At 44.7% G+C, this 26,685-nt stretch overlaps 1 protein-coding gene across 1 annotated transcript; it reads left to right on the top strand.

The window, feature by feature from the left end:
- The first annotated feature begins 18,073 nt into the window (after window positions 1-18,073).
- Otd2 (uncharacterized protein LOC551357 homolog) lies at window positions 18,074-25,725 on the top strand. Its single transcript, XM_070655134.1, has 6 exons — window positions 18,074-18,414; window positions 19,197-19,348; window positions 21,813-21,997; window positions 22,296-22,413; window positions 22,555-22,752; window positions 22,936-25,725. The coding sequence occupies exons 1-6, from the start codon at window positions 18,165-18,167 to the stop codon at window positions 23,035-23,037; spliced, it is 1,005 nt and encodes a 334-aa protein (XP_070511235.1). The 5' UTR covers window positions 18,074-18,164; the 3' UTR covers window positions 23,038-25,725.
- The last annotated feature ends 960 nt before the right edge of the window (window positions 25,726-26,685 follow it).

Here is a 26,685-nt window from a genome sequence, read left to right as displayed (position 1 = left end):
ACCGAGAATCGCGATCGATAGCACGTCAAAAGTCCTGGGCCGATCTGCCGCAGACACGGGCTTAACGAGCGGGAAATGTTAAGCCGGAGATGAATGACATTATTCATCGCGGGCTCAAGCTCGCGGCTGGGAAAAACTGGCTTGCCGTCGCGATTGGAAATCGATGAGAAATCAAACGGCTCGGCATGACTTGATCGGGATGTAGGCTTTCCGGAAGGACGTAAACACGTATTGTCTTCGCGGACAGAATTTCCGATTCTGATACGTAATATTCGACGGTCAGTTATCCGAGCTGTAGATACACGAACATTCGTTTACAGAGTATTGCATATAAATAATCTTTATTAATTAATACTTAGAAAAAGAGAGAGAGAGAGAGAGAGAGAGAGAGAGAGAGGGAGAGAAAGAGAGAGAGTGAGTTATATGTAACATGTTTTATTAATTAATACATGCAAATTGAAAGATTCTGATTCGGAAGTGACAATGTAGTTATGGCACTTTCATCGCGCGGACGCTAATTAATTTGTATTAACATTTAAATTAAAATGCAAAAGGAAATATTTCACGGCGCTATTATATACGTCGTTATCGTATTTTAATTTTATCACGAGCGAGAATCGTTGTTTCAGCTGTCGTTTTATTATTATTGTTATTTTAATTTTTTTTCTTTTTTAACCAGAGACAATCGGCGATGTTACACCGGGACGACGGGCGATCTTGCGCGCGATCGACAGGAAAAGGGGATGGCCAGGGGTTGGTCAGTCACTGTTACAACGGGGTCGGCTTAACATCCGAGGCGCCGATGTTGACTAACTCGGCTAACAACGCAGTGGTATTTGCCACCGGCGTTGCGTCAGTCGGCACGTGGCTGCAGTTGCTCTGCCTATTCGATTAGCCGGGCTTATGCTTATTTACGACCGACGATCATTTTCATTGCTCGTTTCAAGTCCCCGCGTTTTTTTTTTTTTTCTTTTTCCTTTTTCTTTTTATTTTTTCTTCGCCAAACCGAGTACACCACGCGCCTCGCGATGCCGCTGCGTAAATCATTAAATACATACAAAATTCAGGTGAATCCCGTGACGTTTCGCTGGAGACGATTCAAGCCGCGGGCTGATAATCCGATAGGATCTTCTCGTCCTCCGTGAAAACCGTATTCGAGGAGAAACTTTGACGCCGGGAGGATACGCGACGTGGCGGCGTCGCCGAAAATCGAGGGCGGCGTGTGCGGCTCGGAAGTCGGCGTCGGCACCGGCCCCGTCGAGGATTCGATCCGAATGCAGTGCGTGGCGAACGCGCGCCAGTGACGCAACGCGTACATCATGAAACGGCCGCGTGTTCTACGTGCGCACGGGTCCTTATGCACAAAGTGAATCTCGGATTACCGGTCCCTGGGGCTCCCGGAAACCCTACACCGTCGCTCATAGCTGAAGCGAGACGTGACGTAGACTAGGGAGGCCGAGGAAGAAAGCGAGAGAGAGAGAGAGCGAGAGAGACAGGGAGTAGGTAGAGGGTGGAAGGAGACGTGGTCGGGCTTGATGGATGTCTGGTACTCGCGATTCCCGTGTCGGTTGGCGCACGTCTCGTGGCCGCGCTCTATTAATGGGTCCGTAATAGCCTATTTGTGATCGCTAATAGCCGAAGCCCCGTCTTCTTCACCCTCCGATAGCGCGTCACGGCCCCGTATCTCCTTCTCTTTCATCCCTTCGCCGCGAGAGATTCCCTCGGGAAATCTGACTGGTACCCTGCAAAATGGATCCGATCTATCGCGTTCGACCCTCTCGGCGATCCCGCTTTTTTTTTCCCCTTTCTTTTTTTTTTTTTTCTCTCTCTCCTCACTCTTTTCGCCACGACCTCGAAATTACCACGGAGAGACCATGAAAACCGCCGTCGTTGATAATCTCTCGCAATGTGGAATCTCATTGAGTATCAAGGTATTACGGATGCCCCGCGATACTTTGACAGATTTTTTTTTTTTTTGTTTCCACGCAGGTCGCGGGGAAAACATTTTCTTTCTTTTTCTTTCTTAAATAATTTTAATACGCTTCGAGTAAACGCGACAAAATGTTAAATGAGAATTCGTTCTCACTTGGCGTATTGATCGCTTCCGGAAGTTGACTTCACACACGAAATTTAACGAGCGACGATGCAGAGGGGCTCTTCTTCGGCCACGTGTATAATCCACGGCTGCGGACGCGTCGTCTTAAAAATGATTCACGGTACAGGAAGGAGTAGGAAGAAAAAGCGAAGGTGCCCCGATTTCCTTCCTTCGCACAAGGAAATCTTTCACGTCCGGCGCAACGCCGGATTTCGCGCACAATGCTCGCCCGGTGAATAAGGCAGAAGGAGTCGATGCGGCAGGTAGACCGACGAATGGCCGATCGGCGCATAAGAGGAGGCCTCCGTCCTGAATAGATCTCGCACCACCGACGCGAATGATGAAAAACTCGTTAGCCCCCGGGTCCGACTTCCAGGATAATAAATGTGGGAACACGCACCGACGCTATCAAAGACACCCATTCCCGCTGCCCGAGATTCAATCGTTCGTCCGGCTACTCGTATTACGCGACCTGTGGATCTCGATTGTAACAGAATCGCTATCGTCACAATGGACGGCAGACAGTGGACTTTATCCCGCGAAAGTTTAGCTCGCCGAGCGCGCTTTCCTTCCCCGCCGAACGAATTTATGTCTCGCCGGCGAATTAAACGAAATTATGTAATAAAGCCGCGAAGCAAAGTCCGCGCGTCTCGTTCGCGGAGAGTCATGAGGTGCCGTCGAATCGACAGACTGCGAAAGAATCTCGCGGCTCGTTCGCAGCAACCGGTTTTTTATCTAATATTTTGACACTAATTGTAAGGAGAAATTCGTGGTAAGGCGATGACGGTGAGGTTGGTGACTGCGTGGAATCAATTTCTTACTGACCGTACAGCGATCGGTATCTCACGTCCCGCGAGTATTACGTTGCAGAATTACGTGAATGGGCCGTGGGATTGGGCCCTCCGCAGGGTATCTCTTTGAAACTCGCCATTGGCTGGCACAATCAAATTATCTGCGAGCATATCGGAAGTCAGTGCACCGGCGATCTCAACTTGACGCGAAAACCTTGTTCGTATTTTGCTCCTAAGTTTCTTAATCTCAACTCTCGTTGAAACATCGCTGCTTCATCAAATTTTCGAGCATGATAATGTATATTAAATTATATTGTAATAATATTCGAACATGACAATTCCACTTGCCAGCGATCAAGAATTAATTATTTTATATCTAACATTTTTTGTTTCTCTTTTACGTTAATCGTTTTATATTTTAATCAATCGAAATGTATAATTTTCTGAAAAAAAAAATATATATATATATATATTTTCGTGAAACACCTGTGACGCTGAAATCGTGACGGTGAAAAGACTGGGACAACCGAGAGATGACCAGCAAAACTGTCTTAGAAAAGAATAGACCGATGCATCTGCAACGAAATCCACTCGAAACCCATGCAGCATCTAAAGTCTACTTTTCTCCCGTGATTCTATCTGAACTCGCGTGATCAATCACTATCAATGGCGTTCGTTGTCACTGTGGGTAGTGTTCGCCGAACGAGACCGGTGGGTGGACATTCCGGGTACAATGCTCGTAATGGAATCCATCGTGTCGATGGGAGTCAATCGAATTTACATTACGGGGCTGGATCGAACGGTAGTCATACGACGAAAGTAAATCCCGCAAGACGCGCTATTGGAAGATTATCAAATAAAAAAAAAAAGTTGACGTTGAATCGGTTGAAATGCAATCGCTCAACCCTTCGATAAAATTACTTTCATTCACGACGTAAAATAAAAATTAAAAAATAAATAAAAAATAAATAAAGAAAGAATGGAAGAAGGAAGAAAAAGAAAAGAGATTATTTCACGCTCTTAAAAAACTGGGGAACAATTGGAAAACATAAATTAACGTGACAGAACAAGTTCCGCGGCGCGTTTCGGTTTGGAAAAAGAATTTTGACGATGATATAACTTAAACGATCATATGATCAACGTCAAATATTTAACGCGGCGCAAGGTATATGTATCCTATTAAAACCGGAAGACACTTATCATTCTCACTAACCCCAAGGCGCGCGTGACCCTGTCGGGTATGGTGAGGTGGGTAATTCATTGACTTGGGAACTCGGTGACTTTCACCGGTGATTTACGCGAAAGCTTCATAAGCGGCTTGCCTCAGTTTCAAATTCCGTTCTCTCCTCGCCAATGAGCCCTGCATCGCGCGCGAGCGCAACAAGGAGAATCCTTGCCGCGGCAAAGGGTGCCTCTGCCGGGACAGAAAAGAGACGGACGAGTCCTGGGCGAAAGGACATAACGCTGCCGGGGTGAAAGAGAAAAGGAGACTGGAGGGCGGAAGAGAAAGAGAGAGAGAGACAGAGAGCGCGGATAAAGGAGAAAACGATGGGGCGGAACGTAGCAAAGGTTATTTGCACCGAGTTGTCTTTTTTCAGTGCTTTTTGTTCGAACAGTTTGTCGAACGGCTCAGCCGGCTGATCTTCGGGATGATGAGCATGAACTACATTCTATATAAAATCCGAGAGCGTTTCAAGCGCCGAAGCACGAATGCGCTTTCGCGCGCATCGATCGTTTAACGAGAGTCGTCCTTAAGCGTCTGTGCAAGAAGAGATTTCGGGAACGACTTTGGCGCCCGCAGAAAGGGGATGACCTCCCGAATATCCCCGGGGCTGATCTCTCCCGCCGCCCTCGGAAAATCGCGCCAGCACCCCCCGAGGTCATAATTCGCGATTTAATTTCGTGTCGAGAGGTCTGTCATCGCCTGGTTTAATTCACGATACTACGAATGGCGCCGTCCAAGCTCCTTTGCTCGCATACTTTCACCCGCTTCTCTACTTTGCCCGCGAATTAAATACGCCGCCTCATTTATTTCACCAGTGTCCATACATATAAAATTATTCTAATTTATGTGCGAGACAACGTATTAATTACCTAACAATTTTTAATTATTTTAAACGGCGTGAGCGAACGATTTCGGTTCCGCAAGTATAAATGCGTAAAACGCGTATATCGTATTTTTTTTTTCTTTTCTTTTTTTATTTTTTAATGCGTCCCTGCGAAAATATTTGTTCTTCAAATCCACCGACAAAATTCACGGCGGCAGTCGCGGAATGGAATTCAATGGGAAATAATCCGCAGCTGTGGGCATTTGTCTCGTTCAGTGACGAGGATAATAATCTTTAAGTGCTGTCTTACATTAATTGAAATCAGCGTGGCGAGTGCACAAGATAACAAGAGGCGCGAACGGCCTGTCTGTTTTGGCGTTACGGGGATAAGCTAACGTGAATATAAATGAGTCGCGGAGTCGATTTTAGATACTGACTAACGGCGATAACGATTCGCTAAAATGGTTACGCCGCCCGATAACTCAGAGAGGAAAAAATTTTACGGCCGGACCGCGGACCGCGCGTGATTCTTAACGCCGTCATAAATATTGCGTCCCCGTGAAATTTCGCGGATATAAAGCGATAGAATTGCCGTCGGTTAATTAATTAATCGTGTCAAACTGGGATCGGTGGTTCTTACTTTAATGCCGTGTAATACCTGTAATACCACTATCGATTTGATGCAGATCTCTTAATGCCGCGAGAGTAGATTACGGTTCAAAAACTGCGAGCGTTTTACGCGCCTTATCGCGCAATTTGAGCTAAAACTGGCAATAAATCTGTAATCTTTCCGCGTATATCATCCAATTGTTTGCTAAACGTTGAGGATTTTTATTGAAAAGGCTAATAAACTTTGGCGAAGATTGTACTTTCCCTTCCCTTTCGCCGGCACAATTAAACGTAATTAGCATTCTAAAATTATACATATTTAATACGAATTGATTACTTTAACCAAATAAATGCTCGATATTTCCAAATTTGCAAGGTAAAATAAAGAGACTGTTATCGCGAGGCTTTTTCTACCGTAAAAAAAAAGAGGAAAGAATAAAAAAAAAAAAATAAAAAAAATAAAATAATTAATTAATATTCGTATCGTACCTGCCGCACTTTTCCGCGTCTTCTCAGGGAACCTTGGCAGAAACAAAACGGGCAAATTTCGCGCCGCATTACTTTCCGCGCGCGTCATCATTTACATTAACCGACCCTGCCGCCACGTGCGTCCAGAATTGCTAATTCCCACGAGCCGGCGAGCGAGAGGGCAAAGAGCGAGAGCGAGACGGCGGTGTCTCGCCGGATGTTTCACCTGTCCGTCAAAACGGCGAAACGATACTACGCCGTGTACGCGCCCGCCGTGAAATCGCCGTGCGGCACGCGCGCGGACACCCCGGAAATCGGCGCAGCGCGGTCCGCCTAATCGCGGACGTCTCGTCGCAACGTAAGCACGCAGTCCCAATCCGTCAATGAGGAAAATTGGCGTAAGAGCGCATGAATGGGCCCCGGCGGTGAATAAAGTGGCCGCGCGTTAGTATAGGTTTATGGAAGCAAGCCGGTTTTAGCTACGCTAATAGCATAGTAATGCTGGCTGATCTTTTCGAAATCCCGTAAGAGCATTAACCGCTCGCACGTGAGCAAGTTAAATTGCTATGTTGCGGGTATACCGCGGGTATGTAGCTATCACCTGGCTACAGAGCGCGTCAAAAGAAAGGGTGGAGGATCGCGAGGGGCGAATCGGGAGGGAGGACCCATCGCGCCGGGAAGTAAAAGATAAGGGGAAAAAATTTAAAAAAAAAAAAAGAACGAAAAAAAATTGTTCACCCCGGCGTCTTGCGGCCGTAACGAGATTAAGCATCCAGATCAGGGTGCGCGAGAGGAACGCCTGGATCTCAATCGAGAATCGAATTAACCGTGTGAGATTATTACCGCGCGCTCTATCAGATTTTGAAACCGGGTGTAACGTGATTTTCGATAACGTGCTAATAAGGCGTGATCTAATACCGCCGGCCGCGTTTAATATTCCGGCGGACGATCGCGGAAATTATCGCGTGTGATTACTATGGCCTTGCGAACGTAAAGTAACTTATAAATTAAACCGATGACACGCGGCGTTTTATTTTATTTCGTTTGCTAAATCCTCGTCTAATTCGGTGAAGACTTAATACAGCCTCTCTGCTGATCGGCGGAAATTTACAACTTTATTTAAGCGAGACAGATGGGCGAATAAATAAATTAGCAAAGCTCGTTGACGGCCGGGAGGGACGATGGGGGGAGGGAAAATTGTTGGCGGGTGTCGTCGTACGAAAAAAGAGTAAAAATATACATAAATAGCTTCCTAATCTTTTGAATATTAATATTTTAATGGTACCGGCGAGAGATGTTTTTTTTTTTTTTTTTTGTCTCTTCAATAAGAAACCTAGGCTTAAGGGGGTTGAACGTAACGAATACAAACGTAATGCACAAAAGTCGCTCGTTAACATCTGACCCTCCGCCGCGCGTTAATCTTCCCTCCGCCTTAGAAAGTTTAAGTCCCGCGTGAATAACCACGAATAAAAGTCAATTGCTCTTTCGCGTAACGCCATACGGAGTGCCAAAACATGCTCCGGTCTTAACATCGCGGAGTAATAGCCGGCGACTCTTACCCATTTTCTCGTAATCTATTCGTACACCTTCGAGCGGGAAAGATACATTGCGGATGAGGGCGAGAGGAGACCGCCGACGGGGAAGCGAAAAAGAGACGGGACGTGACGGGAGAAGAGGGACAAGGGACTCCCTGGGTTAGAGTATATTTTTAGAGACGGACTGTACCTAACGCCGTTGTCACACGACGTTGCCATCGCGGTTGGCGAGATTGGCGAGTTACGGGATGGCGATTGGTGCCCCACTGTGCCGCGGCAACGAGGTTGGTACAGCCCCTGCCACGCCAATTCGGGAACGAGTCGACGCGGGGTTCGACGGCGCATGTTGCTCCTTCTCGCTTCGCAGCGTGGCGGAGGACCGACCCTTGTCTCTTTTTCTTTCGTCCCTTTTACACCCTTCCTCCACCTCGCCGCGTTCCTTCCACCTTCCCTCTCTTCCTTCCTTATCCCCACCCCGCCGTCGGAGCGGGAATGCGCGCATCTCTCCCTCTTTTCGGAGCACCTTCGGGTACCCGCGTTTGACCTCTCGCTTCCACGTTTGCGCTACCTCGTGCGATTCACGCCGGGCTTCTCTGTCGCTTCGCGGCCGCGTCGCGCACCCCATTCCCTCTCCACGCGCCTCCGGGGCGCCCCCAGCGTCCCTCCCCCGCCGCGAGAACCGGCGAGCGAACATCCCCCTCGTGCATAACCCCTCGACCAAGAGAGCGATCTGTAACAACTAAAGTTCTCGTGAAAAGTTGAGCCGGGCGCTCTCCTACGCCCTCCTGCTATAATAGCCGCTCGCACTGGTCTCTCTACCGACCATCGTCGCCGTCTCTCGCGCTATCTCCCGTCTCTGTCCATCTGTCCCACATTCCGTGAGGCAAAGAGAGAGAAGGTGCGGGGCAGACGTGCTGCGGATAAAGGGAGGGAACGGGAGAGAGTGTGAGAGAAAAAGAGAGAGAAAGAGAAGAGAGAGGGAGACGGGGGAGAAAGAAAGAGGCCGAGTGGAAGAGAGAGAGACAGGGTGGAAGAAAGGGCAAGCGCGAGAGAACGAGACGGAGGGAGAAAGAGAAGAGCCACGCCGGTGGACGACTCCGGTGGATTAGGGAATAGAATAGTCATTATCGTGTATACATCCGTATTCTACGAGCTATCGGTCGCGCTCGTTCGGTGAGTCGGTCGTCGGTGGAGTGGCGAACGCCGTGGCGAAGCGCCGGTTTCAGTGGTGTGCGCGGTGCCGAGAGATCGAACGACCTAGCCCGTCTCTTTTCTGACATTGGGAGCGCGCCGGCGAGTATTGCGCGCCGGGCCACGGTGTGTGTTGGAGTGCGATTTCGGGGGCTTCGCCTGGGATTATCGGGCTCAAGACGAGGGAATATCGACGTGGGAGCAACGGTACCGGTAATTACGAGCGCTCCTCGGGTGAGTAGCGTCCTCTCGCCGTTTCGCGAGATTTCGTTGTGCCGCGACCGTACCTCTTCTCGCGGACTGTTCTCGGGAAAGTGACGTGGGACCCCGAAGAGGGTCGGGAAAAAGGGTGCCGGACCGCGGATATCCGCTGGTACGACGTCACCGCCGCGTCCTCGTGGTCGGCCGGAGCCATCCGCGGTGCCCCGCCGTATTCCCGTTCACCGACCATTTACTAACCTACTTAAGTCCACGTGTTCGCGGATGTACGCGGATATTGTTCGTCTAATCGCCCAACCTGATGCTCCGTTTGCTCGTGGCTGATCGATAGGGCCGCGTCTTCCACTCGGAGTCCACCGAGAGATTGACCTAATTCCGTTGTCGCGAGTTTTGATAAGCGTGCGTTTAGTAAGGCCAGTGATAAAGCCGGTGGTATTTTTAGATTGTCATTAGCTTCTCCGCGATGATAGATTTACATCTGGCGGAGATCACTTTGACTCGCCGCTTAGTCCCTCGGCTTTTTCGATTTTATTTCCCTCTCACGGAGTCGCCTTCCGTGAATTCTGTCGGAATTAGCGCGAGCATTACGAACTACGTGTCGAAGGCATCGTAATAATAAAATAACTGCGTACGTAGTTCTCCTAAATAATCGTCAGATAATTTATAGATAATGAGTTTGTGTAGATAGATAACGATTGAGTGTGCTGTTTATCGCCACTTAAGTAAGTTGCGAACCACGATATTTTCTTTCTTTTTCTTTTTCATTGAACGATTAATTTTTCCAGCGGCCACAAAATTTCCGCTACCTTGCGTAGATCTCGCGAGTCTTGATAACAATTTTAATTTGGTATCGTTCGATTTCCAGCGTCACGATGATTAAATCTGTCCTTTGAATACTCGGAAAAAAAAAAAAAAAAATTGCGACGTTCTATTCCAGAGCGGTGTCCTCCGTTCAAAAATTTTGCATCCGCCGTGCAAAGTGTAATAATGAATGAATAAACGAGCGCGATTATACAAACGGCACCTAACTTTTTAAATAAATTTAGTTAAAATTTAATTTCCTCCTCAAAAAAAAAAAAAAAAAAGATGTTACTGCATTTAGTAAACTAATGATTAATAACTATACCGCTCCAACCGGCGTGGATTCCCTCGTGAAACAGAATTCGACTGCGTGCGCCACGGTTTTTATGATTTCTGCGGATTGCGGATATCCTCTGCGATTACTTCCCGCGGTAAACGAGAAAAAAAAGAGACAGAGAGAATCCCGGCCGAGCGAATCAACCGAATTCGGGCGCTGCGGTGCGCGAATACCTCGAAAACGCCGACATTTAATCGGCGAGGCGTACATGGAAGCTTTCATCCGGCCAAAGAGAGAATGTATAAATTCGTGGGCGAACTTGTTTCGAAATAACCGTGCGAAATTCCGCAGAGCGAGGGAAATTTCGCGAGTGATGGGGAAAAGAGTGCATGGCCGCAGGAAATATGCGGTGTTAACATTTACGGGTTAAAAGAAGCACACCGTATTTGCCGGAGGGCTATTAATTGAGCCCAGCGCTTGGAATTATTAGACAATATATAATACGCGAAAGAGGTTCGGCGGAAATTCCGCTATCTCGTATCGCGCGATTAATAATTCTATATCAATCACAATGCCGCATTTTTTTTCGTGAAAAATGAGAAATATCTGTTACTCCGGAAACGACCAAGCCGATAAAAACCCGAAACTTTTTTCGAAGTACAATATATCATCTGACGCAGAGAGAAAAAGAGAGAAAGAGAGATTTTTTTTTCAATTCTCCTTTATCTACGAAAATTTAGTGCACAGTTCATGAACGTAAATAATTGAATCGGCGAGCATGATTTTATCAACAGGTTATCACGTTAAATCGACCACGGGCGTTCATCAGATATTCGCAGGGAAGTTATTATGCAAATATAAAATTTTGTACGTGCCTTGAAACCCGATCGTCATACGTATCAATTAATAATACGATTGGAAAATCTCACTTGTTAATTTTCACAATTAATTATCGGCAAATTAAAATTGTAATAATTAACCGAGAAATACGCCAGTACGATACTCTAGATTTTCCCCGCGGGAGAGCCCCTATGAAGCAGACGATCGCGCGACGTTCGCGCGAGGCCAGCTCGTCAGGATCTATTTTACATCGGAGAATGTTTGATCCCTCAATAATCTTATCTACGATGTCCGACGGCTGCTGTCAGAGCAGATCTTGTAACGCGCTGCGCCGAGCTTCGACTACTTCCGTTCGCGCCTGCAGTTTCGCGGGAAGTTTCGATCCCGAAATGCCCCGGCGTGGTAGCGTGCCGAGAGAGTTGGCCAGCGGGATTTCCACGGAAATAATCTGCTTACGGTAATCTTCTTGGCTTGCCTCCCTCCCGGTTAAGGTCCGCCTTCCACGAGGAGGTCCTTCGTCTCCTTGTCATCGTCGTCGTCGTCAGTCTATACACGCTGGCGCGTCCTTCGCGGTAACGCGGGGATATTTCGGATCCTAGTCGGTGCTCGATCCTCACATCCAGCGGCCAAGAACTTCGGCCCGCGACGGCTCCGCGCGATCTCTGTACCGCGTTGTGTTTTTTGTGCCGCGAACAAAGGGTGCCCCCGCTTCCGCATTGCGCGAGGATCTTTGTGTACATTGTGGTAGAAAAAAAAAAGAAAAATAATAAAAAGAAAGAAAAATGTGTAACAGCTCCTACGTTGATCTAATTGGGAATGTAAGACTTATTGTTAGAGTGCATTATGAGTAGGCAACGACGTCGAAAAGAGACGACACGTTGAACGGTGGTAACGATATTCTAAGTCTGTATTAAAATGGGAAGGCTCGTGTCTCTGAGGAGTTTTAAATGAAGAGGGAACTGCAGAAATAATTGGTCCTCGTTTAAAAAGAATCTTATCTTTACCGTCTGTAAGCTGTACGGCATAAAGAGACCACGGATCGTCTGCTAGGCGAATACAATATTGCTTTCTGCAGCTGCCAGGAGGTTCGAAACTGTCTCTCGTTGACAGTTCGACGGACGGGGAAGAAGTTTTGGTTAACGTGACTTGAAATTAAAAAATTTACGCGTACGCTCGTCGAGGTTGGATACACATTGGAATTATGTAACGAATACGCGAGTGATATTTGTGAAGACATTCGCGGCGATAATCGAACAAAAATATCCAAATGTATTATTTCAATAACAAATTAATTTAAAATAATTTATTCGCGGCTTTCTAAAAAAATAGTTTCACAAATGCTTAAAAAAAAACAAAATTAGATTTATTATTTTCTGTTAATGCTTCGTACGGGCAAAAATAACTTCGACAAATGACGCAGTTTATAATCCGCATACATTTGAGTTATATACGGCCACTTCAATGCTGAAGAAGATACGGAAGCCGAACAACGAAGTCGACAAGTTTTTCCAAGGCTTCTACAATGGATGCTTCGCATACAAGGACAAAGTTTATCTTTTAACAAGAATTTATTCTATCCGCGACGAAATTTTGAAAGTGCGATCGGGTGATAGGTTTCGTGATAAAAAAAAAAGAAAAGAAAAAAACACACGCACACACAATGACCGATATATAATAAATTTGAAGCATAAACTTCCATAAGAAAGCGTTACGTGTACGTATCGACTGAAATGCATCGACTAAAACCACTCCTTGAAACGTGAAGATCTTAAAGAAACCGTGGCCGTGCCCGATTTACTGTCACGAGCTGAAATCTCAGCTTCAGCATCGAAGCGTCAAGTCTCTCGGAATCCCCTGGTCGATGTTATCACGTGCGAACGGGTCCCAATGTCGCGCCGTGCCTTCGACGGGGAGGATTGACGTGGCCACCGTAGAACCGTGAATGCTCGGCCCCGAGGGAACAAAACCTCCTCGAAATTGGCTCCGAGAAATCAGTAACTTCCACCGTCCGTCAGGGCGGAACGTAAAGGAGCATGAAGCGGAATGGAGGCAGGTGGCGGCGAGAGGGGGAGGCGAGGGACAGCGAAACGGAGGAGGCTCATCCCCGTCGGTGGCGGGCCGCAGCCCCCATCGGCATCTCCTTTTTTGCCGGCCGAGAATAAAGACTAACTACCGGAGAACAAGCCTCCGTGCCGGAGGAGGTATAGCCCGCCGTATACCCTCTGGAATTTCTACGGGAATTAAGTTTTACGCTCAATGAACGCGCAACAAAACGCCGTATACCCGAGGCTACGGCTGCATTCAACGCGATTCCTTTCCTCGTAGAGAAGCTTCCTACGGTGCACGACTTTGGTGCGCATGGTTACGTGCACGCGGCCCCTTGACAGAGGTATCCGAGTACAATCCGTGGTACATAAAGCGTGCGACTCCGCGACACCGTAAAATCATCTCTCCGAAAAAGTTCGAGCTCGATGCTGGAATAATTACCTCACGAGGGGAACCCGACGTAGAGCCTGACCCACGAAGCTCGGCGCAGCCGTGAGCGTCCGGTGTTCTTATCGTTAGGTAATTGAACTAATTATTATCCTATTAAACGATATACGAGGAGAGCGTTTTTCGAGCTTTTTTTTCTTCTCCTTTTTTGGGATTTTTTTTTTCTTTTTTTTTTCTTCTTGTCGGATCGAACGAACCGAGTGGTATAATTTTCCAGAGATCGCCGCATAATGTTCGACATCGAGAATGTGAATTTTGTGCATTTTATATCGCTTCTTTTTTTTTTTATCGTTGTTGAAACGTCGAAAGTTTCAAGTCACGTATTTGGGAATAAGAATGTAAACGTGAAAGGCTATTACAAACTTATCAACGACGAGAGCGCGTACGCGCATTTGCCTCGGAGTCTTCGAGCACCGGCGTAATCTCGAAAAATCGTTCACGGAATCAGTTAATGCCTCGCTCGTTTCACAAGTACCTTCTGGCTTGGCTCGCGGTGCTCGCGGCACGGCTGTACTTGACGCAACGTGCATACATACGCGCAACGTTCATTCTGGAGCTCCCCGTGCGGAGAGCGGGCTTTTCAGGAACAATGCGGTTGTGTGCAAATACTCCTGGAAACAATGCGGCCGCGACTTAACTTTCTAGGATAGCTACGCCAGTGTGTCGTTCTTCGTGTAGCGTCGGATGTACCGAAGCCGCAAACCGCGCTACCTAATGCAGAAACGACGTTGCAACCCTCCCGCGAATGAATCCGGATGCTGCGAGTTGTTTCCGATGTGTGCGCGCCTCCATCGCGACCGCATCCGCACGAGATTCCCTTTACGTTTACGACTCGGCCGCGAATTATTACCGCGCCGAGCTAAGAAGATACGAGAGACCGCCGGAAAATATATTCAACCGCTCCGGCGGAAACCTACAAAGTCGGAATTACTCGAACAGAAAGTACCGCTTTATTACTGTTCACGGGGGAGGGATAAGAAAAGCTTCGGCTGCGAAGAGTTTGCCGTTACGCGACGGCGGAAAGAGTCTTCGAGATCCGGCTAATCGGGGAAACACCGGAGAAATTCGCGGCCGGGATTCGAGATACGCAACTGCGAAACGCGTATCGCGAAACGCACGTGCGCCTTGTTAGCTTAATTCGATCCGCGGTGATATCCGCCGGATGTATCCGTAAATCGTATTCTTTGACGACGAGAGGGTAAAGCCGCGCGCTCTCTCTCTCCCTCGCGTGGCGCACACCCGCCGGGATGTAATAATGGGGATTTAACAGTCATTAGGGATGGCATGCCGGTATATATCTGTTGATTGGTAACGCAAAGTGTTTGCGCTAGGGCCGAGCACGTCGAAGGGCTCGACGTGGGAGTGACTCGTTGCAGCGGGAGATCGATTTTCGGAAAGGGAGGGTTGGAAAAGTACGCGCGGGTGTAAAAGGCACCCTTCGGCTATCTTTCTCTGGTTCGATCGGTTTCTCTCCGGGCGCTACGCGAGGGTCGCGGACCACTCGAGTGCCCTCAAGGGCCAATCGAGTGGCGGCCTGGGCATTTTGTCCACACTTTGCGGTCTGTAACAAGTGCATTGTCCCGTACACCAAAGTGCACAAAAATAAAGAGACTTCTGGCTATTGCAATAAGAGGACTATTGAGTGCCCGTTCTCTCTCCTTTTCTTTCATCTTCTCGCGACGGCGTTTCAGCGCGACGTAGGTGCGAGTAAATCTCTGTCGTACTTCGTCGACGTACACTTTCGCGCGGGTCTTGACTTTTTATTTTCGACACGTTATCGAAATTTCGTAATTGAATTTTAATTTCGTTTAATCACGAAGGAATTATTGAGCTCGAATTTCACGGTTCTGCGCGATTGTTCGCAATAAGTCAAGATTGCGTTTGCAATAAATAAATAAAAATAAGGAGAAAGAAAAAAAAGAATAAAGAGAAAAATATTGGATAATTATAATTGAGTAATTTACGGCGCGTTGCCGGTTCACTTACATTTGTAGCTTTCGGTTAAGTTAGAGTAGGTTGCTTTCCATCCTTCCGTCCTTCCTTCCTTCCTTCCGTGGCAGTTTCTGGATTATCCTGACGTTGTAGCACTTGACATCACTCGACACTGTATTACACTGCTCTGCTTTTCTTTTTTCTATAATCACGTAAAGCAAGATTCAAGAATTACCTTCAAACTCTCGGTCAAATTCTCGTCGGCGAAGTGAACGACGCCGAGAGCTTGCGTCGGAACGAAAGAAAAGAGAAAATATACTTTGTGCGGGAACAATGCGCGAGGGCCAGTGATCGTTAAAAAATTCTCGAAAGTGACAGTTGTTTTCAGTATTTTTCGCCCATGCTGGGTGGCATGTAACAAGTGCTTTGTGGCGAGCGCGAGGCGCATAAGTGTACAAAAGTGGAGATTCGCGCTTGACTGATTTCAGAAGGACCCCAGGGGGAATAACTCCCGCTTTTCTTCGTCCTTCGTCCTTTCTCTAGTAGTGGGCAAAATTTTAATATAACCAGGACGAGAGGCGGCGTCACGGGGCACTGTATACTCTATGGATTCTTTTTCAACGAGCAACTTTATTCCGGTCCCGGGGAGATCAGAGGAAAATTTGCGCGCGAGCGTAATGAGACGTAATATTAGAAACGCAATATGATGCGCGAGAGCTCACCATTTACGTCTACAATATTAAGTATTCGTAATAATTTTATCGAGCGATGTAATCTGTGCATCCGTCGCTCCGCGAACCTCAGGGAGGGAAAAAACAAAAAATGAAAAAGAGAGAGAGAGAGAGAGAAAAAAAAAAGAAGCGCTATTTTATATCGGCATGAAAAAATTTCATCCCTTTCAGAGTGCAAATTGTTACGTGGATCACGTCCGATTGAGTAAAGTAAATGATTAAAAAATTTTTCTAACGGTAAATTTAACGTTCTAATTTGTGAGATAAAAATTTTCCTCTCGCCCCCTTTACTTTTTTTTTTTGCATGAATTTATAATTTATTCAACGAGAAGCTGTGATTATATTAAAATTATTAGAGTGCGACGACCTGATAGATATGTCATAAAGCCACTTATCGCCCGTATTTCGCGTCCGGTAGTTAAATTTACAGCGAAACGAATTTCAACAGCAGTCGCGGGCACAAATTTCAATTGCGGACGCAACAGGATGCAATGTACATACGCTGTGACGTATGAGGGTGATTATGGGTGTTTCATCTGTATTTGCGCGAAAAGATTCACGCTGCGGCGGCTCTATTAACACTCTGAAGAGGCCTTTTGTACACAGGACGGCGGTTCAATTCAATAATATCTGGTTTCAACATAGAGCTCAGCTAAGAGACAAAGCGGAATATTACGTTATCAAAGACAATATAAGATTTTAATAGCGCGTACTTGGAATCAGTCACATTTGCAAATAGAAACCTCACCGCGCGGGACTCGTAAAAGTATACATTATTAAAAATTTTTCATTTCAACTCATGGAAATTTAATTTTTAAATGAATTAACAATCCCGTATAACGTGTTTGTAGAAAATTCATCGGTTCGTAAAATATTTAATTACGCTTGACGTTATATTTAACTTGTATCGAGGCGATTTTTTTTAATTTCTTCTTTTAATTAAACAGATGGACAATAATTGTGACAAAGAGCTGTGACACAGTTGGCGGGATGACGAAGGATATTTAAAACATCTCGAGAGCGTCACGCGTCTTGTATTAAATATCCCAACCAGTCCGCGTCGCGAGCGCATGCCGTCATTGTTTCTCACTGTGCATTAATTACTCGCCGATTAGCGGCCCTTAATCCGAAACATGTGGACGCCGACGTCCGGGAGACAGGAAATAATACGCGGGGTCCGTCGTCGTTCGGCGTATCGCAGATGTGCACAGACGTAATAAACGCGGTGGTAAATAAATTAACAAGTCGCCACCACCGGGGAAGGTGGCCCGTCCGTTTGGCGAGCGCGGAGATGGGAGTGCCGGCCGTTTCTGACTTTGTAATCGGAGAGGATAAAACGCGACTTAAGTCAACGGCTAAGAGCCGCGCACGGGGAAGGCTGCGCTGCCGCGGCGTTCAGGGCCTCGAAGTGCCTTTTTCGCTGTTCTCGGTTTTCGGGCCGCCGATACGTTTTCGGAATTAGGTTGCGAGCCACGGCACCTCCGAGAATACCACGGAGTCCTGTTGCACCTCCGTTGGATTATCCCCTGCAGCTGCCAACCGCGTCATTCTTATTTCCATGCCGGACAACACAATCGGCTTGCGTTTGTCTAAAGCGCCTACTATTCTATGTTTGATGACGTGAGACAGTCTTACCTGATAACCGACGGGAGACTTTTCTCGTTCCGAACCTCCGCGCGCGGACGTCCACTTGTTTACCCTCCTGTAAAAGAAAACAGATCGAATTGGTAAGAAAAATGTAGAGAAAGAGAACACGGGTTTTTGTTTTATTTTTTTTTACTTTTTTTCTAAATCTTCTACATTATACATTTTTCGAAATAACAATGCGATTTTCCGATAGAAAGACAGATCGCATTTGATCTACGGATCTGACGTTCTATAACAATTTCTATTTGCTCCGCATGCTTTATACATATTTATAGGAATTTTTAAGCGTCTCACAATTTATCACGAGATTAAATATATTAACTACCATGCGCCTTTAATTAAGACAACCGTCGAATAAATTTCTCATACGTAATTTTATTTTCCGTCATTTTTGTTTCAGACAAAACGTATTATTTGGACGTTGAGGACGTCTCTTTAGAGAGACCGCGGCGGGAGGGTGGTCGTGCTGGGGGCCGAGGGGGTGGTGATGTGGCCGAACAGCCTCGGGGGTACTTCCGGCTGCAGCGGGGGCGCCGGCGCCGCCGATCTCGGGGGCCTCGCCGCCTCCACCACCTCGGCCTCCGAACTCTTTGGGCCCGCGGCGTTTGGACCGTCCGCTGCTGGGCCCTATGGCGCCCTCAAGACAGCACCCTACATGGGCCTCAGCATGCCGATCGATGCGTTACACTCCACCATCGGTTATCCCGGTTGTACACCCGCCGGTGAGTCCGTCTACTGTGAGTGCCCATCATATTTTATTAATTTTTACTACGCCGAAAGTAAAGCTTTTTCCACGTTTGAATTGTGTATGCGTGTGCGTGCGTGTGCGTGCGTGTGTTATTTTCACCGCGAAAATGTGAGAAAAGCGCGAAATACTAGACTGCTGCTGTCGGTCTTTATACGTATTAATACCATTACGTAAAAAATGCGTGAAAATTGCAGTGAGTTATAACGTCGGACTGTAATTGGAGAAAGCACGTTGATAAAGCGCAGAAATGCTAATAATGACAACAATACAAAATTATTCATTAATCGTGTTAATGTGAAAGCTTTTGCATTATGCACGGAAGTTGCTTCCAACTCGTGAAAATATTATTACTGCTATTAATTTAGTTATTAATAACTGGCTCATTTATTATATTTATTTTATTAATCGCCATCGATTGGTTATTAAATATAGTTGACCCGTGACGTACGGGTAATGCAGTGAAATTTATTAATTTGCTATTGTTCATATCATGTCTCGAGCGCGAAATAATGCAACGGTAAATTGGAGATTGCAAAATTGTTAGCATTTTTTTTTTTATTATTATTATTTTTTTTATTCATTATTATAATTGTTTTTAAAAAAATAACAATTTTACTATTTCTCTTCAAGTCTTTATAAATGTTTTGCATTAAATATCGACGTTGAAGAATTTTAAGGGAAAAAGCATTTTAAAAAATTGAATAAAAAAAAAGAAAAAAAAAAAAAGATATCTGTAATATTTTCGTTGAAACTGAAAATTTTCTATTAAAGGTAATCCAAGAAAGCAGCGGCGGGAAAGAACGACGTTCACACGATCGCAGCTAGATGTATTAGAGGGGCTTTTTTCAAGAACAAAATATCCTGACATTTTTATGCGCGAGGAAGTGGCCATGAAAATTAATTTACCGGAATCGAGAGTGCAGGTGAGTCGTTAACAGCAATCTGATAAGCTTTCGCAAAATTTCCTCACGACTCTGGCACGTACCGTCGTAAAAGCCCGCGCATTAATTTAATATCACTCGCGATATGTGAATCGCGCGGAGAAATATGAAGGAAATTACCCTCGAAGCCCATAAAAAGTATCGCAAGAAGTAGCTGCGGTAGAAAATATGCGGCAGCGAAAAAGTTTCGACGCGTCTACTCTTCACGAAAAACACGACGGTGTCTAGTTACCGAAGGGTACGCACTATCGGCACGCAGACAGTGCGGACGGCATCGATTCTTTCTCATATTCCTTCGTTAAAGTTGAGTCGAGTTCCTTCGTTAAAACCGAATAGAGTTCGTTCGCCTTACCAGTGCCCGAGTATTTCTCGGGCAGGCTTTAAAGTCGCGGCGAAAAATTAATTTAATAAGAATTAATAAAAGATTTTATTAATTTCATTGATTACTTATAACAAGTGTAATATATAAAAAAATAAAAAATAAAAAAAAACAGGCATAAGAGAATATGAGAAGAACTAAAACGTTTCGATTCTCCCAGGATTTCTTTTCGATGATTCTAAAGAGATGAAGTTCCTTTACTCGGGCCGCATAACGTTTTAAACGACGTTCCCGTCATTGATATTCCTGCTCAATAGCGGAAGAATTTTTTTTGTGCAACAATAACGCGAAAAACCTACATGAAGGATGAGATTTTTCGGAATCAACATTTTGGCAATGCTCGTCCGACGCCGTGCCATTTGCCCGTGCCGAGTTCGATGTCCACAGGGTCCGAAAACGTGTTCGCGCATATTCCTCTCTCATCAAAGGCGAAAAGGACGCATCGCATCCGCAATTGCCGTCCAACACACCTGGCTACCGCCGTGTAAACGGGATGAATGGGCCCAGCATGGGCCATAGTCTTCCGCACGTTCGTTGCCCGAATGCAGAATCAGAGGACTGCTCTGTTCACCGAACGTTTTTCGGACCCCTTGCATGACTTCCCGAACACAGACGGTTTCGTTCTATTGTTAGCTACGCTGCAGCTAGTTTCCTTCATGATCAATGCGACAATATCATTTCACGACCAGCGTGTTTATAAAAAAAAAAAAAAAAAAATGTTGCATTTAAACGAAATAAATCGAGATTATACATTAAATACTTGAACATTTTTTTATTTATATTCGCGACGCTTAATCAGAGTCATACTTATGAAATACGGGACCTGATAATATTCAGCATTCGAGTGAAATACCGAAACTTGTCCACGGTCTAACGTACGTGCTATAACAATTTTTACGATAAACTTTAATTGGCGATATTACCCGATAGAGCGTAAAGAGCGTATCTTGTCTGATGAAATACTTTCACGGCGTTCTGTTAAAAGCAAAGGATACGTCTTATGGTACGTACACTAGACTTCTTCGGCGGAGGAACGCGAGCTGTTAGCATCGCCCTCCTTCCCTCCTACCCTCAGCAAAATCCGTAGAAACCCAAGCTCTCACCTCTCCGCTTTCTAGCATCGATCGCGAGAGGCTTCTCCGAGTTCTCTCCTCCTGTCGCATTTTTCCCTCCACTTCCTACCACTCGCCTCGTCTCTCCCTGCAACCCCTTATCGCCTCCTCCTCCCCCTTTCCTCGATGTACAACCATTTCTAAGGGTAAATAAAAGGCGCCGTGCCATTTTTCACGTACCCACGTGTCTGCGCAATAAGCCGAAATCGCGAATCATACTTCCGGTTCTTGATTCGGATAATATATTTCTCTTTCGAGCCGCGGACGGGGGAATGTAAATAAATGTTACGACACCCAGACGGAATGGGATGAACTTTATTAAAACGCGCCGCCAATGTAATCGATACCGTCCGTACGCCGGCGAAGGGAAGAACGCTTTTTAGTTCGCGTAAGTATAATTAGCAGCTTCATTACAAGGTGTTCGCGCAAAACCGGTGGACACTTTGAGCGCAAACCGGAGCGAACCCGTTGGTACGCGAAATCGGCTTACTCTATTCAGAGAAGTTGCTTGGTGTGCGGGGGAACGACCTACACTCCCGATCGGTTTTCGTAATTCTGTTGCATTAACGGCGGCCTGATAGCGAGCGTGTCCGATATGCGTGCGTGTTTTCGTTCGCGCTGCTGCAGTCAGCTTGATTGGTAATTGATAGTCGTGCCAGTCCGGTATTCCCTTATAATTGGCTATTACGCCAGCTTTGCGAGAGCTTTGCGCGGCTCTCTGGATTCGTTTCTGAATCACATTTGTATTACGCATCGTTGGAACGTGAAAATATCGTTTCGATTCATTTCGCGACAGATGCGTCGACTTCTTATTATCGTTACCGTTTTTTTTTTCTTCTTTTTCTTTCCCCTTTTTTTTTTCTTTTTCTTTTTCTTTCTTTAAACGCAACGATGCGCCGCGGGGGGAGACGGACGGACGGATTGCGTAACCGCCGATGCAATTGGGTGTTCGCAGGTATGGTTCAAAAATCGTCGGGCTAAATGCCGGCAGCAGCAGAAGCAGCAGCAGCAGCAACAAGATAAGGCGCCGAGATCGAAAAAGCCCTCGGGGAGCCCGGCTAATAACCCACCCGCTGGAAAAAGCCCTTCAATTACCACCCCTCCTACGCCTGCCGCCGCGGTACCTGCCACTACGCCCTTGTGAGTATCACTTATCTTAATGAGCGCTTATCTTTAGCGCGCCGCCCGTAATCGCGCTAACAATCTATCTCGGACGCGTCCGCGGACCGAGATAATCGGTCCTCTTAATTAGTTTGATAATTAACAACGTACCAATTACGGCTACCGCGCCGGCATATCGTCGCGATGCCCAGTGGCGCGAGAGCGCGTCTTCACTCTCGCACCCTGGGTGAATCCTGGGCGCGTATGATCGCGAACGCGATCGATTGTCGCGCAAACCGGGTTCGTTGTAACCGCGTTTTTTTTTTTTTCTATTCAGAAGCGGAGGCACGGGCGGCTCGGCGGCAAGCTCGCCGGCACTTTTGAGGGACTCGCCGCAATACAAGCCCGCGGGAAACGCCAGTTTGCTGTTGGCAGCCAGCACCACTCCACCCAGCGTAAGTGGAGGAAGATTACGTACCAGTACTATCGACGCACGTAACGAGTCTCGACTTTGACAGAGAAACTTTCTTCAACGCGTTAATTATATTTCTTTCCCGCCGATTAAGACGGGCTTATAAAATTCCGTTCTTTAATAGTTAGGTGGCACGGTGTACAGCAGCGGCGGCGGTAGCAGTAGCATTTGGAGCCCGGCCGTGACGGAAAGTGGCGGAGCATTTCCGGGCGATCATCAAAGATTAACGTGGACGACAACCCCATCCCAGCAGCAGTGCTATCAAAATTATTCCTACTACACCAATATGGATTACCTTTCACCGTCGCATCAGTTGAACGTGGTGAGCAAAGCGACTAAATCCTTTTTTTTTTTTTCTCTTCTAGTATTCGATACAAACGCACACGATGGAATGTAATGACGCGAATGAGACATGATATCGTAGCGAGCACGGGATAGAGCTCGAAGAGCGGCGCGAATAGAGCCCGCGACAGGGAAAAAGTTATTAATGTCGAATTCTAATTAGGATAACGGAAGCAGCGGCCTTGATAATTCATGGAGCAAAACGAGAGACGAGGGTACTTCATCTTGGTTTTACAACAGCGCCGGGTGGGGCGATCGTAAGTGAACCCGCAAGGATCGAAGAACGAAGCCTGAGTACATATCATCGACAATAGTGAAGTTATACGGCTTGAAGCGAGGTTTATTGTAACGCGATGCCAAATAAAATGCGGAAGTTCTACTTCTGACAAATGTCGATACAGAGACTAAAACATATCTTTAATAACTCGGCCACCGTTCAAACGAGGTGAAATGCAGGCCGATCGAGAGTGCCATACGTATCTTTGTATTTTTTTTCTCTCTGTTTTTTTTTCCTTTTTTTTTCCATTTATTGATACGACATAGATTAAATATACAGGATGTCCTATACATATCTGATTTTATTATATTCCGTGATAGAAGAATATTATTCGCTACGATTAAAGGCAATTAATGTCTGGCGGAATGCATTTTGTACTTTACCCGTAAAAAAAAAAAAAAATATGGTATTAAATATATCCGGAATAAAATGTGTTGTAAAACAATTAAAAAAAAAATTGTAATAGGATTATTTAGGGAACGGTATATTATACGCATTTTGAAAATGTGTCATCATGTAATAAAATTTAAGTAGGACATCCTGTGGTGTAATTGATTATCGACACACAGCCTGATATTCTTTTAAGATACTTTGATCTGCGCTTGTGAAATGTGTTGCGATGCAAAGTAATTTTTCAACCGGTACATGAACTGTTCAATTTCGTATCTGTCGCGAAACTCCGCGTCGATTTGTATTAAATAACTAATTGTTTAATATTAGAAATACACGTATAAAGATCTCAAAGTAATGGAAATGACGGTATTTTAAAGAATTGTTTCGTATTTTGATAATCGTTTTCAAAACTTCTTTCTTCTTTAGTGCAAAATTAAGATCGACTAGTCAACGTTAATGAAATGAAAATTGAGAAATTAAATGCGATTGAATAAAAAGTGAATAAAGAACGGATACAATTACGTTCCCTCTTTTCATTTTTTTTTTTTGCATATAAAATTTAGCTATTATAACTGATTTCGTAATAATGTTAATAAGTCATTTAATTTCCGATGACTTTAGTAGTTCAGATAAAAAGTAGGTCTGACTTTTTATTGTCACGAACGACAACTTTCTAACGGTACGCTATAATCGTTTCATGTGATCTTCGGGACAAATAACTATATTGTGTACATAATATAAATACTTTTACGATATTCCAAAAAAAAATTATCTTAAATTTACACGTTAAAAAAAAAAGAAAAAAAAAAATGAAAAAAAAAAGAAAAAAAAATTATGGAATGCATTCAAACAATTTAATTCTCAGTATTAAAAAAAAAAAATTCCCGAAAAGATATAAAGAAGTGTACGCGTATGTATTGGTATATACGACATGTATACCATGTACATAAATTATATATAAAAAACATATATATAGTGCAAGTTTCTCTATGTACATATGTATCATTCTTTCGTGTAGCAATACACTACCTGAATATCGAAATGGACTCACGTTACGACATCGAAGTTGTTGATCGTATTCTTTTTAGAGACTCATTTCGCAAAATAAAATATTTTACCTTTTATAAATTGAAATAAATAGCACACACCGTCCCACTGTCAGAACATTCGCATTTGGATTGTCTCCCATATAATATTTCTATACAAAAGAGCGAGGATATAAGACGGAAAAGGAAGAGAAAGAAAGAAAACTTTTCAAGTGATACTCATCGTTAATTCCCTGATTATTCAAACGGATTTTGTAAAAGCTCGTCAACGAAATAATCTTATTACGAATACTTGAATTCATTTAGCACTACGAATCCTGCCGTGTCTTGCATTTGTTATTTATGAACAATTAGGTTATTGTAACAAAACAATTTCTTTCAAATTAATATACTATTGTGAGAAGAAAAAGAAAAAGAAAAATTGTCATACCGTATTATAATTTTTAACGCGCGATACACTTTATGTATTTCTGACTTTGGACCAGTCAGTTGAATTTTTGTAAGCCTTGTATACGTAAATCTATTATATCTGTAATATTAACGTAAGAAAAAAAAAAAATGTTTCAAATTTAACCAGACCATTTGCGTATCACTTTTGGCAAAGCTTCTATTTAATCAATATTGTCAATCTTTTCAAAAAAAAAAAGAAAAAAAAAGAAAAAAGGAATCTTCGACAAGGGAACTTATAAAAAAAAAAGAAATAAAATAAAACTGATTGCCGATTGTTCTCCGCACAGGCATGTGAAGAAATTGATCGATTATAGGATAGAATTAATAAAAAAAAATTGAAGATCCATATGTAAAGTAAAAGAATGATTTAAGATCTATAGGAATAAGTATGTGACTGTTTAGATTGTTATTACAAATATTATCAATACTTATAAAATGATCGACACAGAAAACAACGACATACATGTCTCAAGATGTATGAAGATAATATAACAAATTTGAATTGTACGCTCCTCACTTTTCTTCCATCAACAACTCTCAGTTAAAACATTTATTTCGCAAATGTTCTCGTACGCTAAATATATCATTTAGATTCGCATCTACATATATAAATTTCTTATCACAGTGAAACTGTCTCACGTTTCATTTTTACGGCAAGACTACTGTGAGTTATATCTATGTATGATACAAATTATATTATCATTTATACTTCACGATTAAAGTTTTTATAGAGAACTGTTTCGGTTGGAAATTATTGCGCTTGTGTTAGATCGTTAAGATTTTTTAATACTCGTTCGAATTTTTGCGTTTATTAAACTAATCGACGGGAAGTGCTTTGAGAAACTTAACGAATTTTTATGTCTCGATCAGTTTCACGTTAACGCCCTTATTGCTGAACTAATTACGTGTTATTTGATATACTTTGCGATTTTAATTATTCGTACGTTTTGTAGGAAACTGTAAATGAGTAGGTAACTGTCTTTCTCCGTTACCATGTCGTTCTATTTTCACCAGCTTCTCGCTCGTCCGACGAGAAAGCGTTACTGCACAGTGCAGCGATTCTTCGTTAAAATACTTAACCGTACGTTAGACAAAGTTCGTTACTTTCAGAATATATTTCCGCGTTATTAATCTTCCCTTCTTATCTCCTCAAGTTGGAGGAAAAAAAAAAAATAAAATAAAATAATCGTAGACGATTGTTAAAAATATATCGTAGAATTCCTTTTCGTGTTAAAGATATCATTAATATATTTTTCATACATTTGCGAGTACGAACGAAAGCGGCATGGAAAAAAAGTTTGTTAAAAGTAAGATAAATAATATAACTCACCAAGACGCGTGCAACAAGTGTCTCGTCCGCCGCTTCTGTCCGCGCTTACGTCCAGCTCCGTTTTGACGAGTCTGTCAGATTCTTCCAGATTCTTTTTCCTCTTTCATCTTCTTCCGTTACGGTTTGCATTCGCCATTTGGGTTCGATGAGGCCGACTGTCAACCGTCAACCGTTCGTTCGTTCCGAAAATGCGACAGGTTGCGGTCTCTAGCAGCGGTGCGAGTAACTACGTTGGCGGCCATTATAAAATCGTCCGACGGACAGTGACGCCAACCTGAGAGCGTTTTACGAGACGCGCTGACAGGGTTGCACTCCTGTACCCGGTGTTGCGCTACTGCGCTTTCAGTTCGACGTTACTAGCGACAGGCTCGCTTCGCGCCGACGTGTGACAGCAAGTGCCAGAGCGTATACATGTGT

The sequence above is a fragment of the Cardiocondyla obscurior genome, linkage group LG04, assembly GCF_019399895.1.
Source record: "Cardiocondyla obscurior isolate alpha-2009 linkage group LG04, Cobs3.1, whole genome shotgun sequence".
NCBI classification, from domain to species: Eukaryota; Metazoa; Arthropoda; class Insecta; order Hymenoptera; family Formicidae; genus Cardiocondyla; species Cardiocondyla obscurior.
This window is presented reverse-complemented; position numbering and strand designations above follow the sequence as displayed.